Genomic DNA, 17,902 nt, shown 5'->3' with positions numbered 1-17,902 from the left:
AGTTGCACTATTTAACATGGGACAGTAGGATTTATACAGGGACCTGCAGGAATCAACAACAACAACTAACCCTTCCAAAAAGTAATAATCTTGGCTTAACCCTGTTGTTGTCATAGTAACCCTGAGAGGAATAAAAAAAGCCAAATTTAGAGAAACGGAAGACTTCTGCCTGAAGATTTCTGCCTGAATTTTGCAGTAAAAGACCTTGGGGAAAATATTTGCAGTTAACTTTTTGTGCAAACACCCTCAAAAAAACCCAAAAAGAAACAAAAGAATAGCGGAGCAGTGTTACAAAACCACAGAAGTTACTCAGTTTTTTAACTTCGTGCACATAAACTGTCTGGAAAGGAAAATGGTAATATATGAGCAGCAATAGTGCTGTTAAAACAACCAAAGACACCTATACAGACATTTGGTTTTTATTTTTATAAAAAAAAGATCAGATTTATTAGTGCCAATGTATGTTCATAGTAAGGTAACAGAAACTAAGCTAATCTGAGTAGCAACTTACATCAAAGGATATCAAAATAATATTTCTTTTAAGTGAAACATAATACTTTGTTTAATCTTGATTCTTGCCAACCAGAAGTCCTCATTATCTGTCTATGAAGCCTTTAAAGAAAAGTTGCTACAGTCAAACAGGGTCCTGATAGAACTTGGCACATAAAGAAACAATTTAATTTTCCATCCATACAATACCTCTCACTCCTCTGGAGCACTCATTCATACAATACTTACATAATGCATATACATTATGACTAAAGCCATGTTTGGCCTAAAGCACATAGAATATCTCAGTTCTAAACGTAACATATCTCTACATCAAAAGCAGGTCACTGTATTTACAGCAGATGATCTCACTCTGCAGATGGGGCTTTTGCTTGAAGATCCTTTTGTTAGCATACGCTAAGATGTCCAAGTCATCAAATTATATATCAAATTAGAGGAGTATCTACAGGAAGATCTGTCTGACTGTGTGCGAGGATTCTAAGGCAATAATAGTAGTTGTTCCACAGGACTAGCACTGCCGTTGCAACCCACTCTCCTTGGAGCAGTAAAGCCTTCCTTCTCCAGATGCAGCCAGGCGTAGTGAGACATTCATGATTTGCAAGCTATTGGCTCAAAAGTCTAAAACTTCTTAGTTTGTTTTTGTTTTTAATGTTCATGGAATAGCACCATAGGAATTCACTTCTGATAACAAACACATCCTGGGTCTCTTTTGTTTTGGTTTTTTTTCTCACCATCACAGATACTCTAACTTCCAGATAAAAAAACACTTTGTGAAACCTCCTTCCTGGATACTACTGCAGCTTCATTTCTGAGTAGCTAAGCCAGACAACTAGCTCATTCACGAAAGGGTCCAAAGCTTAGTAGTTGTTCCAAAGGTACTGCTGAAAACAAAGTCAGTTGGAGGAGTTTCAGGTGATCCTTGACTATTTCTGTTTCTCATGAATACAGATTTTGATTCAGGACACGTTTTCACCTCAGTCTCTTTCTATGTTCAGTGCAAAATAAGAGCACATCATCAGAGATAGCTTACTTAACCAGTAAACCAAACATTTTCAGATGCTTACACTGTTCAAATTCAGTCAACTAGCAACTGGTCAACTAGTGATGACCAATATAACAGTTCAGACTTCTCAGTCATTAGTAAAACAAAATACTCTAAAGATCAGTTATGTTTCAGAAGTAGGATTTTCCAGTTTGAAAACACTGATAACCTGACAGACTAATTGGTAAAAAATACAGAACAATGCAGGAAGACCTTCCAATTTCATATCTTCTTCCAAGTCCTTGTACACACTGTATACAGAATACAAAGTCAAAGTAACTAGATATAAGGACAGTATTTTGAGTGTGTGACCTGAAAGAGCTTTTTTTTCCTCCTGAACACCATACAATTGTCAGAGGAAGAAGGGTCTGCAGGGTCACTTCCCCTGAATCCAACTGATTGAATCTACACACATCTATGACAAATGTCAAACCATTAAGAAAAGTTACTATATTCTCCCTGCACGCAAAGTCCTTTCACAAGCGTTGCACAGATAGCCAAGTGTGGAGCCTGCACATCATCATCTTGACTATTCCACTGGGATAGGTGATTTTTTTTTCATTTTATTTCAGTCTCTGCTCTTATAAGTCTTCATTTCAACTGAATTCATACAAAACATTTGTGCTAATAACTTCAGTTTAAAAAAAAAGACACGTCTTCCTTCCTTTCCACTGTGCGTTCTTTCTTTTCTCACTCTCCTTTTCTGCCATAGAGGTTCTTGTGTTATTTTTTGGTGTGCACACTATCTGGATATTTTATACTTCTGTATCGTATATGAAATCCTTTCTTGTTGATTGTATCATCGGTGTGAAAGTGAAGTAAGAGAGCTTCCCCTGCTGAATAAATTTCTTCTGGTGGCTAAAAGAAATGAATAAACAAATAAATTATCTGTCCACTCTGTGTATTTATTCCCTTCATTCACAGTTTTTTTTTTTTGGTATGGATTTTTCTCTTTTCCAGTTATGCCTTGTCATGTCATTCCACTAGGTCTCACATGGTGCCATCTGACATCATCAGACAGAATACTTGTATCTCATTCAGCTCTCAATTAGAGGCTAGGAATTTTTGAGGCAGAGTGAGGAGATGACACTCTAAACACATTAAAGCTGGAAGTCAGTTTAAATCATGACGTTTGAATTTTTATCTGCTGGCAGAAGTTTCTGAATTACCTGTTATTTTTTTGCTTTTTATTAATGTGCATGCTTTCAGTCTTGAGGTCTGGGCCTGAAAGGCGTATTTTCACACAATATAAATCAATGTGGCATCATACTTTCTGAATTTGATTTAACTTCTACAATTAGTACAGAGCATCTCTGTAATCTTTTCTTATGAGACAAAGAAAACAAAGCTCCTAGTTCTTTTGTTCATCCCAGATGCCTTCTATAGTTCTGCTGGAGTCATACAAGTGACTGAAGTCATTCATGTATATTTTACCAGAACCAAAACAAAACAATAAAACACAGCAACACCTCCTCCCCCAGAAAAAAAAAAAAAAAAAAAAAAAAAAATCCAGCCAAGGTTGAGCCATTCTCCCATCAACTTGCAAAGAAAAGTAGTTTTGTGTAAATTGGTAAATGCTGGGCTCATTTGTAGCATTTCTCTATAGTTCAGTGATAACACCTTTCCTGCAACGTTAAGTGTTCAAAAATGCCCTAAAAGCATTTAAGCCATCTTACAGGTAAGTCATCTGAACAACTGAGATGTTTGATCCAGCACTGGGGCTGAATCAAAAAAGTGTCACATGGTTAATTAAAAGATCCTAACATCTCATGCAGAGGCTTTCAAACATCTTTTCTAGGCAAAGATGTATGCGTGAAAGTAAGTGTGCTTCCACTTGCACACATAGAAAGAATTGATGAGGACTTGTGGAATCATTTCACCAGCTTTCACAAGGCAGGTCGCCAGCAGCACAATGCAAGTCTAACAGGAGAAATAGAATACATCCTTTTCAGAATGTCACCTGGATAATTTTCCCCATGCCTCACAGTTGCAATATGTCAGAGTTGTATACGGTTTTCTTAAGACCCATATTGATCACACAACTTAAGAGCACTTTTTTCCTAAAATCGAATGTAACTAATAGATGAGCATATTATAAATGCTCCTCAAGAGCTCCTCTCCCTGTAAAATGTGACTTCTTCATTCAAATTGAAAGAATTTTAATATGATAATTTTCAACACCAATGCATTTCTCTCTCTGTAAGGTAAAAATCTGCTAACTATTTTTTTGGGTGCTGATAAAACACTCCACTGTCAGCTACCTAAAGCTTAACATAAGATTACAACAGTTTGGTCAAAAACTAGATAAGAATATTTATTTTTGAAAATATTTCCAGGGAACACTTGTGCTACAAGCCTGAAAATTTCTATTTAAAAAAAAAAAAGTCTGAGGTAGATAATCAACTCTTCATTACAAGGTGTAGTAACTGGACTTCATCCCTTCTTGACCTTTTCCTTCCTCTGCCTTGTCTTTCTTATTCTATTTGTTGTACCTGGTTACTTACCCCAGATCCACAAAATCGACCAAGTCTCAGAGCTGTCTTATCATGGCCATCAAAGAGCTCCACGTAATCGTAACCACAGTCTGCCTCTTCCTCGACCTCGAAAGTCTGAAATATTATCTCGACTCGATAGCCGCGCTCTGCCACCAGGAGCCAGTCACAATCCGCCTGCACCGGATAGTTGTTATCACCAAACTGAGCATGTGAATACAGATCTTTGGGCTTGGTTTCAGCTTTCAGCCGACCACCACACTCTAAATGGAGGGAGGAAAAAAAAAAGGATGAAGATTATTCAGTCAGTGTCAATTAGCATTTTCTTTTCAGAGATGCCTGGCATTATTCAGGCTGAGAGCGTTTTTATGCCACGAGCGGGTCACTCAAACAAGGTGTAGAGTGAAGTACTACCCAGTATGAATACAAATTCATAATTCTGAGTTTTTCTTATATAAAATATGTTTTATAACTACAGGGACTTGATCACATTTTCTGATTTTCAAGTGAAAGACAAGAAGACAGGGAACACCAAAGCTACAAGGAATGTCTCTTGTGCAGGCACCTGAGAGGTGCTTATGGTCATCAAGGCAAATACGGTAACTGGGGCATCCACATTTCGGTGGTGACAACATTTCCAGGTAGGTTAACAACACTCTTTGCAATTGGCAAGGGAGGATCAGCTCTAGTACACATATAGCCAGCAATCAAGTGCAAAAGCCTTGTGTTTCACAGGAGTGCCAGCTTTAACCACCATGTGGTGCTTGGACACCCTGCCCTATACTCAACACCATTGCCAAGCTCACTGACTTGTTGCTGCGTAGTTCATGGATGTTATCAGGTCTTCCTCTGCAAATGATTGTGGCCAGGAGAAAGCTGCTACTTCCAGAGGAAGTCCTGTAGCTGAAAGCCTGGTCTTGAGGCAAGTCCTGAGCAGGAGATCCCTGCCTTATTCCAAACTCATTATTTCAGTATAAATCACTATTTGTGCACAGTAGCAAAATGTATGTGGTGCTTTAGAGCTTTTTTATAACTGCTTAAAATTTTATAATTTAAGATGAATTAACTTCATTGTATAGTTGAGTAAGCTGTTCTTTAGCCACTTTGCTGGAGAACACAAATTGCTGGAAATGCACTGAAAAAAAATTTTATATACATATATATTTATATATATATATATACACACAGTAGTTACTACTTTACCCTTCCTAAATATTTTCAGCAGCTATAATTAAAACTAGTATTCCATCCTAAACAGCCCCTGAATTTATCTTCTACAGTAACTTAAATATAGAGATGTTATGCATTTGCCAATTAAAAGTGCTATTACAATGCAACCAACAACAAATGAAAAACTGTACATAAAAGAAAAAAATGCATTGCCTGTTATGTGTCAAGGAGAGGGGTGGAGGCTTTTTTACTTTACAGGAACAAAGATTTAAATAAAATCAGCATAGTTAATTTTGTTTTCTCATTAGAAACAAACCATCCCTTATAGCACCCATAAAAGCATCAAGTGCAAATGAGCTTGAACCAAAACCTGGGACTCAAAAGTGTAGATCCAATTTTTATAAATGATCAGATAAATCTATCTGCATTTTCATCAAATGTAGATACTATAAATTGGTCATTTTATAATAACCTGAAACAAATTGCAAGACTCAAACATTTCTAAGATTTAGTGAAGGGATATTTGAATTTTACTTCATTGTCATGGACTCCACCCACACTGAACATGAACAACTGCGAGGTTGTATTGTGAAGAGTCACATTTCAGCTGGGAATTGAAGATAGTGATAAGCAAATCCTTGGTTTTAAAAAGCATGTTTTTTTTTTCCTTAATAAGGAAATGAAGGAATCAAAACAGGAAATGCAAATTATGTAAGTAGAGTAATCCATTATGCATGATCTTCAATCTGAAGTTTCAAAACTTTTTTGCTTTTAAACAACAGATAGATCACAGAATCACAGTATGTTTGGGATTGGAAGGGACCTCAAAAGATCATCTAGTCCAATTCCCCTGCCAGAGCAGGAATATGCATATGATAAAGAAAATTTGTCAAGTAAGGTAGGTCAAACAATTATTTCTCACGGGTATTCTAATATACTGATTTATTTTCCTTTGTGTTTTTGTTTTGTGTTGCTTTGTTTTTCCTATTCTTCATTACATTTACTTCCTTCTTTTTTTTTTTTTATTTTTTCTGAGTGGACTGTTGCCAACATGTCCCTGCTTCAGACACAGAAGACACAGAACAGCTGGCAAGGAGAAAATGTTTAGCGAACTGTCTGCATTTTTTTTCTCTGCTTGCTACAGTGGACAGGAGCTTAAAGGAGAGTTATAGCCATACTAACAACACAGAAAATGGCAATTCCCTTTCCCCTGCCCTTCTCCCATAGATTACAGCCTTATATTTTAGTATAAAGTCTCATTTTTACAAATTACAAGTCAAATTTTTAATTTCTTAAGGACTAAGTTGTAGTTTCAAAAGTCTACATGCATCCTGCATGATACAGTGCTGCATTAGGATATGTGGGACAGGCTGTGATGGGTCTGCACAGACCAGAGCAGTGCCACACAGCACCGCTTGTGCAGGCTTGATACCAAAACTAACCTAGCTGTACCACCCATCACACTTTCACTTGAGCAGCTACGTCTGCTCTGCTCTAGGTACAAGCAAATCAAGCAGAAGTCTCTTGATTGTTTAACAAGCTGGACAGATGGGAAAAGTTTAAATGCACAGTACGGGAACTAGTAAAACAAAATTATAAATTTGATTCAGCATTGCCGTACTGAATTATTACAGTCATTTTGGAAGTAACACAGAATCTTAAACTGAGTGATATCTGATATGTCCAAATTCATCAGAGACATCCTCTCAGGGCTGGCAGATTGGAACTGGACCTGCAGCATTCAACAGACCTGCAATCTCCTGCAGCAGTGGCTGGAGACCAGGTACCGTAAATGAGGCCCTCCAGACGGGAACTAGGTGCCTGTGTTAGGGCAACCAAATCACTCCCTGAACAGTGATGTTTAAGGTTCTATCAGAAGCATTTTTATAAATTCCTTCTGGATGGGTTATGCCTTTTTCGAGTGGGGAAAATATAACAGGATCTCTTTCCAAAACTCTGTTCCACTTTAAAACCAGCATTTTTTAAGTTTTGATCCACCCAGAGCAACAGATTGTGTCCAATCTATTTTTTGGAAGTTTACTGCCTCTGATGCCACAGTTTTATCCTGTTTTCTGAAATATTCAAAGGAAATTTGGAATTCGGAAATTATTTCAAGCCAAAAAGCGTCACAGAAGGGAAACCAATATCATCATCAGAATCTAATAGAATAAGAGGCCATTAAATCATGAATATGCCAGGAATACAGTAGAACAGACACCTTTGTGCATAGCACACAGTTATTCTTTCACTGCTGCTATATTACACAAGTTCTTCCTTCTCCTGAATGAATTCTGTCAACAGGTCATAAGCGAAGGAAGCAGCTTTCTCAGCTCTCTCTGCCTGTCTGCACAGCTATGCAGGACTGAGCGCAACATTGCCTACTTCTGTTGCACACCGTCAATTATTATTTGCTCGAAAAAGTGAAATAGGGAAATATAATTCACTGTCTATACACTTGTTAGATATCTATTCATTTACATGTGTTCAAAGCGCAAAGCTAAAATTCCCATGGAGCATCTGTGTTTGGCTCGAGACTGCTGCAAAAGGCTGCAAGATCTGAGCTGTCTCTCATCCCGACGCTACCTCAAAGCACACGCTGGTGATGCGCTGGTCAACTTAGTGGGAAATTTGTGCAACAGCAGTTGGCAGAAATAAATGTCCTCTCTTATGAAGGCAAACTTCATAATTTCTACAACATTCTCAAAAACTGGGCAGATTTTATTCTTCAGATTTTCTCAGAAAAGCACTGTTATGCATGTTACAGTTAAGGCACATAAAACCCAGCAGATAAATCCAATAAGTCATAACATAATTAGTAATCTTTAAAAGTTAGGGAATATACATTTGAACTTCCTTCACATAGTGACTGCTCCAATTCTGCAAATTGAAAGTGAGAAGAATAAATGAGATGGTAGTTTTACAACACTTGTTTCTAACAAGAGTTCTGACCTTTAACTATTTACCCCAAGGAAATTTAAAAATGAGTAATTATTACTGTTGTTATCTAATTTTCCATCTAAGGGAAGGGCTTACTGTGGTAGGAAAGGCAAACAATAGCATGCTTGTAAAAATAGGATTTTCCACAAGAAAAACAAATTTAATAACAGGTAGCTAAACTTTCACTTTCCAGGCCCAGATCATAAAGAGTGAATAGTTCAAATACTGTTGCCTACTGTTGTTTTCTGAAAGGAAAATTAAATTAACACAGTTTTAGAATCATTCTTAACAAAGCAGAAGGGGGAAAAAAAAGAGAAAATGCTAACACTGATATATGAGGATTTGTTTGTTCATCAACTTAATGAATACTCTGGCTAATGTCACATGATGTTAACAGTGAATAATCACCTTTACTATCTTCTGTCTACTAGAACAGATATTTATTGCATTAATATTTATTGCCAAATACAGAATGAAATCTGAAGAGTACAGACACTATGGCTTAAGAAGAAAACAAACAAAAAAACCCACTCAAAACCCCCTCGTCTTACAGCAGGCACTGGAAATTTAGAGATTCGGCACTAGGGGCCACTGTAAGCCAAGTAACATCGGGGAAATGATGCACATGCTACCAAAATGGTTCAAGAAATCTAACAATGCAATTGCAAAACACTATTTGTAATTTCAGTGCTTTCTGCCAAAGAACAAAATTAAATGGTAAATATGAAGGAGATTATATTCTTAAGGTCCTAAGAAAGTCTTCAACATTGTTTTTTTCTTATTCTTCTTTGGCTTGTCTTTACTTTTTAGCTCTACAGGAAAGTAATAGCTGTTTACACAAAAGCCAGGCTTTTGTTTAGGTTAGAACAGGAAAGTAATGGAAGTGTATCACATGCCCCAGTGAAGCATTGCCATTACAAATACAATAACAAGCTATTGAATGCTTTGCAAACTAGTGGAATGAATCCTAATATCTCTTTGATTGTCTATGCCAATATCTTCTTTTTATCAGATTTTCTTTCAGAGTCTTTTAATTGCTTATCTATGAGGGAGAGAGAGGAGGAGAAAGAAATGTCTAAAATATTAGAAAATACTTTCTGCAATCTCAGACTTTTCTTACTGTTCTTAAGGTTTCATTAGATTTAGTTGTAACATTGTCTAATCTGTTAGCTCATCCCATTCTTACAAAAGAATCTTCCACTAAAGAACAAGGGAGAAATTATTAGTAAAGCACATTCTTGATTTTTCTGACCTGTAGAGTGCATTGCTTGGAAGCCTTTTCTTTGAACTGACGCATCAGAAATAAAGCGGAGAAACATTTTGTTTCCAGTAGCAATAAGAGGATCTGGTATCTTATTGCCACATAAGCGTCCCAGAATCGGTGATTTTTCACTTTCACCATCAAATACTTCCAAGTGGTCATAAGCACATTCTTGATGTTGTTCTATCTCAAATTCATTGAAGGTCTGAGGGGAAAAAAAGAAGGCAAAATGACTCAATGTAGTACTGTGCTTACTGTACTTCTATGGTACATATGTACTGTTAGTGTGTTTCAGAATACATAGTACATGTAGTTAAACTGACAGATTTAACATTACTGCCCCTACAAGCCCCTAGCTTTGAATAACATACTGGTTTTGAGAAAGTGGAATAACAATTTAGACAGCGGACTTTAAGATTCCCCTTCATATAGAAAGGGACTAGAATATTTATAGCCAACAAATACCCATAAGAGAATATTAAATCTAGAATACAGTCACTTTTCTTTTGCATTTGTACTGTTTGTAGAATTATTCCAAATTTCACAGAACATCAAAACAGCAAAAAAGTCAGAAACTACTGATTCCTCAGGTAGCTGAGGACTGATTGAAACACCTGCAAAACATAATGCACCCCCCTCTTGTTTTTCCAAACTTACACAGCAACTAAAGCTTTTGTGAATAACCTTTCTACATGAATGGCTATGCATGAAGGCTATATTTTCTACTTAATATCTAGAGATCTATTTTTTATTATTACAATACTAACAATATTTCAGGCTGTACCCTTCATGCTACGATCACTTTTTTGCTAGTGAAATCATTGTGAAAAATAACAATATTATGCTGATTATTTATTACAAAACTTCACTCTTTTGTTGTCCTCAGCTCTCCCATGAAAATTCAAATTGCTGGTATAGTTTGAACACAAACTGAGGCTCACAAACTTTACTTCATTTCAAATCTGTGATGTTTCTTCTATACTTTGAAACATTTATCATAGTTTCTGAGATCCTAGGGTTTCTCAGTCTCTGTCATTGCTTATGGTGGCTTGCAAGGACAAATTCGGGCCTATTAAGAATTGTAAATTGCAAGTCCTTTGGATCAGAGCCTGGCCAACTTACTATTAAAAACTTCTGGAATTAAGGTTTCTCAAATTCTGTGTCCAACTAAAGGCATTTCTGAAAAGTGTATGCCATACACTACAGAAACTGTTTAAACACACACAACGAATACCTGCTTTACAAATACAGACAAATAGAGACACAATAGTGTCTTCCAAGACTGGACAGGTATCAACAAATCTATTTCAAGGGAACATCTAAGAGACTTCACATAAGACTTTTTGACCAGGGATAAATTTCATCAAGAAACCTAAAGCTTAATATCCAATAATTTATTCTCATGTCAACACTGAGAAGACAATATACATATGTTTCAATTATGTATTCTATCTGGTACACAAAAGCAAATCTGACCTGCTGAATCCCTTGTGGAACCCAGTCAGTGTGAAATGTAATGGTAATTTATATAAACAGCTGATCTAAAGGAAATATAAAGAGCTGACACAAAGTCTTTTGCCCAAAGAACCGGAATATTCAGAATAACATTTCTGTTTTGCGAAAAGTGAAGAGTTGCATGATGCTGTGGATGTAGGTTCATTTCACTGGAAAGTTAGGGGGTTTTAAATTAAGGGATTGGAACTGTGGAGGCAGCGAAAACAGCTGTGCAGCAGCCCCTCCTGCTGCTCTTAATTGTAGTCAGCCATCCTACTTTTATGATGCCAAGTACGTGTTGTCATTTATATCCAAATAAAATCTGAAGGATTAAAAAAACCAAAACAGAAAGCTGAGAGACTAACTGTCAGAGAGTTAGTTAAATATAGAATTCAATCAAGCCAACTTGAAATCAGTGGGAGCACTAGATGTGATCCAAGAGCAGCCTGCAGAACTTCTTTTTCTTTTAGAGGAAAATGATATCCATTTTGTTCACTCTCATCAGTTCAAAAAATTCACTCTCTAGGAAGCACTTCACACCATGAAGTGAAAGACACACCTATTATTTTTAATATTTGAATTATCACTTGGATTCCTAAGCCTGCAGGAGAACAGTACATGTTATATTTGGTCCCACAAAGAAGAACAGAAAAAAGTTCTAAATCTGTTGCGATTCTAGCAATTGATTCTGTCAATTACAAAGAGAATCAAATAAATTTGTTTTTTTAAAGGAAAAGCAGATCTTAAGTCTTTCATAAGCTCAAAATGCCTGATATTTCAAAGGACACAGAGATGATCTCAATTTTTTTAAAAGCTTTCCGTTCCCAGCAGTGGACTAAGAATGGACTTGAAAGAGGAGAACTCACAGAAACTTTCCTTAGAGTTGGACATAACTGAATAGTTGCTGCCAACAGTGTTCACAGATGATTTCACAAAGTTGGTAGTATAATTAAATCACACTCCACCTTCCTGGGACAAATACTTTTGAATGTCTACCCCACCATGACTACAGCCCCCGTTCTAATTGTCTCATTAGCAGGAATGGTATTCAGAAACGTTACATATAGCTTCTGAGCATCCAGCCCTTTCTATCTATAGCACTCAACTGAGTAGATATGCTGGTGGTACTTATGGGTAGCTGCCTGAATGGGACACTTGAGTCTGTCTCTTCTAAACAGCCAGCTGATTAGCTTATGAAAATTGCTCTCTCTGTTACATACATTTTCAAAGCAATCTTTATCTATACATTTCATTTTTTCATAGCCTTCCCAAATACAACAAATGCTTAGTTTTAGCCTTTTCAGGAAGAGGCTTTTCAATGATCATCAGAGTGAGAGCAATCACAACAAAAGTTTAGTTTCGGTACACACACCCTTCTCAAAAAATTAAGCACAGTCTCACAATTCATGTGGTTTGTTACCATGAAGAAATCAGTTCTCTCCTTCTTCAATTTGACTAAGTAAAATGTGAGGAGCAAACTTAAATATGGTGTGAAAGTGCAAGAAAAAATATTTATCCGTAGTGGAGGCATGATATTAATATTATTAATATTATTGATATGGCATCTTGCTGTCCTAGACAGACTTCAAAGATATTACACACACAGGATTTAGTAGATTGACCCTACTGGCTTGCATAGAAAAGTAGATTTCAGGCTCTAAAACCTTTTATTTTAAAACAGACCATACGATATTTCACTGAAGAAATCTGAATGCTGGAATTTTTGGTTTATTCAGCCAGGATGAACAACTCTTGCTCAGAAGTGGCAGTAGGAAGGACACCTGAATCAAAAACCTGGTTTGCACCCTTTGAACAGACAGAGCATGCACACCACTCAATTTCCACCACCCCCACACTCTTCAGAATAGTTTGACCATTTTACTTCTGGTGAACAGGGATCAATACATGATCCCACATCAGCACCAGTAACAGGGCTATGGTTTTGATTAAGGTCAACAATTATGAGATGGCAACATTCCTTTCATCCTTGCATCAATATTGGATTTGCTTCTAACTCTCTGAAGCAGAAACATCTCTCTTCTTAAGTTTATTTGCTCCAAAGCATTTGTGAAATCTATTTATCAGATTTAAAAATATGTAAGGCCACCTTTGTTGTGGCTGTTCTCTGAGTACTCTGGCTGAAGGAGCACTGGGGCTGAGCTCAACTGGGCAAATCCATGCCTTTGGCTTCATATGGAGGCTACTTAACCTCAGTAGACCAGCAAAGCTCCCCAAGCTCTGCTAGTCTGTCTTCAGCCACCAGCACTGTCCTCAGCCAGCTGAATCCAAAGGTCACATAAGTCTGCTTAGGCTGGTCTTCTACTTATGTTAAAATCTGGAGCCACTTTTCAATAAGAAGTCCAGATTCTTCGGTTTTGTATCTTCTTTTCCTCCTTGAAAAGTACAGAACAGAAATGCCAAAGATGTGTGGAGTAGACTGTTTTTAACTTCTAATTTTGTCTGTGTAAATGGCCTCTGGCATATTTGTAAAAAAATTGTGCAAATTATATGAATTGCAACAATGATACAGTGAAGTCTGACAGGAGGAAAGTATTCATCCTGCCCTTTGCTGTCCAGAGTATTTACAATCACCAAAAATTCAAATTCACAGCTCTGTGTTACTGAGTAGCCACAGCTGGCCAGGAAATGGCAGGAGTCAGCAGGTTTTTAGAACAGTTTACCTCTGGGCTGCAAACTGATAGTAAAGTTTAGTAACAGGTTCTTTTCATTAAATTGTCATTTGAGAAGCAGGTTTGGTGGAATAAAAGAGAAAAAAATAAGGCTAGGCAGAAACTCACCAATTTGACCCTCTGCCCAGGGGTGGCACTGATTTCCCACGTGCACTCCTTTCTGCTAGGATACTTGTCAGGCCAGTTGGGACTCGTGATGATGCCGTTAGGACTGTGGATCTTCTGTTCACACTCAGCTGTGCCAACAGTGATAGCATCAGTTAGTCTGGGCATCTGCATGCACAGGTAGCCAGAAAAGTACTCTTTTTTTTTGTCAGGGGACCTCCTGAATGGAAAGGATCTTTAGGAAGACAGCTAAGCGTGCTCTTCAGTGTACACAATCATGTTCTTCCCCTTTGGCATACACTTTATGGCAATTAACCCAGTATGCTTGTTTACTGCTTGTATAACATACACTGTTGTTTACTATGGGTGGCTTGGGTTTTTTTGAAAACAAATATTACAATGGAATATAAATAAGTATTAACATTTAATCAAATATTTTGCTATTCCCCCTATTCTACATACAAGTAAGTATGAAAACCCATATGAGAAATCGTGTTACTCCAACTTCAAATGATATTTCTTGAACAATTTATTTATCTCTCTTCTCACTAATTTTCATATTGCAGCTAGAGACCAACCATTTCGACATCTAGACCACAGCTTCTAGGGACATCTATACAACTAGAGAACAGCTAAGACTAAACTGTGACTATGTACCAAGAACAGCTTAGTCATTCACATTGTAACTGAATCGGTGGAAGTGCATCTCTGTGAATAAATGCAGAGAACTAAAACTTAAAGAAGGAAAGAAATAAACTAGTTTCATTTTTATATCTTTTTTAACAATCCCAAATTGCTTTCTAAATATCAGAGAATTATTCAACAAGAATGTTTCAGAGCAGGCAAGTATCATTCCAATACCAGTGAAAATGCAAATGATTCACAAAGGGCACACCTTTACTCACAAATTAAACCCATGCTAGAATACAGCCTTGAGAAATTACAGTAGCTCACATGACACTGCATGCTTAAGGTTCATTTGCAGATAATATAACTTCTGCTTAAGTCCTCAAAGACTACCGTTTCATTGGAGGTAGCCACACCTTGAGCAGCAAATAGGAAGATGCATAGGGACTTGATTGGAATTTAGATTATCTGAATATGTCTCCTAAAATAAAATCAGAAAGGGCAGATGCAGTTTCAAGCTGACTGCAAGGAAACTAACTGATGCAGATAGGAGCAACTTTACCAGGCTTCTCTCCAGAAACTCTATCCCTGTCTTTAATATAGCATTTGATAAATACTCTATCACAGGCTTAAATGTTCTGCACTTCACAGAACTATTAAAAGTAGCACTCTGTGACAATGATCCCAAGTTTTCCAAACTGCATTCCTGTGGATCTCAAACTCAGCCACACATAAGTTCTGGGGATAGAGCTGACAAGAAAGGGGGGTGGGAGAGTGTTTAAGCCCAAATGTTTAAGCCTCCATTACCTAGATCTTTTTATTTCCTTTCTTTTATTTGGAAGGAGAGCTGTAGAGACCTTTTTGCAAGACAGGCATATAATCAACCATTCAAATCCCTAACTACTTACCCTCCTTGCAGTCATGTTTGTTTTCATGTAGCACAAATCCGTTTCGGCACTGGCAAACGTAGCTTCCTACTGTGTTGATACACTCGTGCTGGCAGCCACCATTGTCCTTTGAACACTCATCCTTGTCTAAGAAATACACAAGTTTGGGTGAGCGTCACAGCTAGCAGTGGTCCTCGTTATCAAAACAAAAAAGGTTTAGCACATTGTTTGAGTCCAGAGGGCACAGTCACTCTTCTCAGTGTGGCAGTTTTGTGGTACCTTAGTTCTAGCTACTCATTGCACAGCCTACAACCTTGCACCATGGCACTAATGGTCTGTCTCATCTTTCTAGGAAATGAGGGATAGTTCCTAAGGGAGAGGAACACTAGTAAAACAAATAAACTAAATCAAAGGAGATAAGACAGTTACCAGTATTTACTCTTTCAAGTCGTCTAGCTGGTAAAAATTTCATAAATATCCTATTCAAAGCTTAATTTCAGTAAAAAAAACCAGGAGTATAATTTATGGACAACACATAAAGTATTCAACTTCATGCAACTGCCACAACTTTACGGTGGTATGTTGAAAGGAACATGTAGGCCAAACAAGGTTTCAAGCTCTGCACACTAAACATGTAAAAAAAGAAGGATTTAACATAAACCTTTTTAATAAGTTGATTTTTTTCTTCCCCAGTAGAGTGACAGTGTGCTTTACTTTTAACAAATCTGGACATTACAGAACATTACAAAAGAAAAACATTTCATTGAAATACATACAAAAGAAATTGGCATTAGTTATTCCAAGGAGGTCTACAATGTAACATGCAGTTCTGTTTATTAACATATAATCCTTCGAAAGAGCTTTTAGTGTGTTAGAAGCAAAGCAGACAGTAAGGGAGGAAATATGACCTGCATTAAACAGCTACAAATTCATCACATGGACAAAAGCCAAACTAGATTAACTGGCTGTCATTCTACCAGGAGACCTCAGCTGCCACCCTTCTATGTCATTCAGCTGCTGTCATTTTAGGTGAAGCTGGTCCATTTAAAAGAGTTAGACTGCTCTTGACATGTACATACATTTGCACACGTATGTATGTATACACATGTATATACCTGTATTTATGTATAGATGCACATATATAAATCCTGAGATATAAAAATAACTATATATAAACACACATGCATCTTTAAAAAAATCTCTTACAAAATGTGTCATTTCAACATGCAAAAGAGAGGAGGAAAAAGTGTGAAGGAATTGCCATCATCCCAGAGGTCCAGTTGTTGCAGGGCTGGAATGCAGAGCATTCACCTCCTTCAGCCTCATGTACCTTGCAAAGCAGCAATGAGCATTATCTCCAAAAAAAGGTAACACATGATGTTTCAGACTTTAGTAGGCACAGCAAAGATTTCTATAGATTATAAGCCACTATGGATAATTTAAGTCTCTCTTCATTGTTTTAATCATGCATTTACTGCCTTTACTTTCGCTCATATTCAGTAACACAATGAAGGAAGTCTGCATTATGATTGCATACACAAAATGTATGCAACACTTGATCTGCTGACTTGCAGGTCTTTCCATAAAAATCAGTTTGCACTTAATATACATGGTGCTAATGTGCATTTATGGATAAATCCTGCTAGTCAAACTCCGTATCCACTGCATTGTGTCCTGTAAATCTCAAATCTGTGTGCACTGAAAGTTTTTGGAAGCTTTTTGCAGATGTGAACAGATTTGAAGGTTAAGAAACAGTAGAAAACATAGGTAGCTCCCAGAATCATACATCCAGAGACTTATACTAGTTGTCATTTTGATGGTGAAAGAAGCATAAAAGCTCCACAATACAGCTTATGCACCTTGCAATGCAAGCCCAAAATTGATGTACTAAATCCACTTAATTTCAAACAAAAGTTATAATCTTCCGTCTTTGCAAAAGCAAGTACTACCATAAATTAATTCCATATTGCAAATGAAGAATAGTAACAAGCAAATGAGAAATTAGATATAATGTGAACAAAACTCTTCAATATTTCCCCTCCTAAGCATTAGTTTCTAATTTTCTACTAAAATAACAAAATAAATGGAAGGCAAGCTCAAAATGCATTCAAGTTAGGCTTTTAAGTACAGGGTAGGTACACAAATTCTAAATAAAAGCCCTGTCCATCTTCACCTTCCACAAAACTGTGTGAAAATACCAAGAAGTATTTCAACATTAAATAAAGTTATATTCTGTGAAATAATCTCTTAAGAGACAAGTGCATAAGCAAGCAGCCCCACATTGGGCCTCCTCAGAGAGAAAATAATAGACAGAAGGTAGAAAGGAAAAGCTTTGGAACACATTTGAACTACAATAATTACTTTTACGTGGTTAATCAGGGATGCAACTGTTGAACGAGCCTTCCTCACACTTCACAATTTGGAACAGACTTTCTGTCTAATTGATTGCCCAGTTTCAAAATCCATGAAAAAAACAATTAGTCTGTATTAGTTATAGGAACAAATGTTTTGCCATGTAAAAACAAAGCCATTTGTTATGCTGACAGATGGAAATGAGTCTCTGAGTTTTGAATGGATACTTTCTTTTCTCACTTCAGTACTCAGAACAGGGAAAGATCCATTCTCAACAAAATGTTAGACTGAATCATTCAGAGGACAAATGGTCGTACCTCTGAGACCCTCAGAGG

The 17,902-nt window shown here is 37.0% G+C and overlaps 1 protein-coding gene across 1 annotated transcript in view; it reads right to left on the bottom strand.

Annotated features, from left to right (window-relative positions):
- Positions 1 to 403: 403 nt before the first annotated feature.
- Positions 404 to 17,902, bottom strand: part of TLL1 (tolloid like 1) — a 133,688-nt gene continuing 116,189 nt past the window's right edge. Inside the window, exons 17-21 of the mRNA XM_082050525.1 lie at positions 15,237 to 15,362; positions 13,705 to 13,832; positions 9,404 to 9,617; positions 4,057 to 4,307; positions 404 to 2,410 (exon numbers count right to left, since the gene is read on the bottom strand). Coding sequence (XP_081906651.1) covers positions 2,276 to 2,410; positions 4,057 to 4,307; positions 9,404 to 9,617; positions 13,705 to 13,832; positions 15,237 to 15,362 — 854 coding nt within the window. The 3' untranslated portion in view covers positions 404 to 2,275. The remainder of the gene's footprint in view (positions 2,411 to 4,056; positions 4,308 to 9,403; positions 9,618 to 13,704; positions 13,833 to 15,236; positions 15,363 to 17,902) is intronic.

The sequence above is a fragment of the Streptopelia decaocto genome (genome assembly GCF_964273445.1).
Source record: "Streptopelia decaocto genome assembly, chromosome: 4".
NCBI classification, from domain to species: domain Eukaryota; kingdom Metazoa; phylum Chordata; class Aves; order Columbiformes; family Columbidae; genus Streptopelia; species Streptopelia decaocto.
Note: the sequence above shows the minus strand (reverse complement) of the source record. Positions and strands in the feature narration are given on the sequence as shown.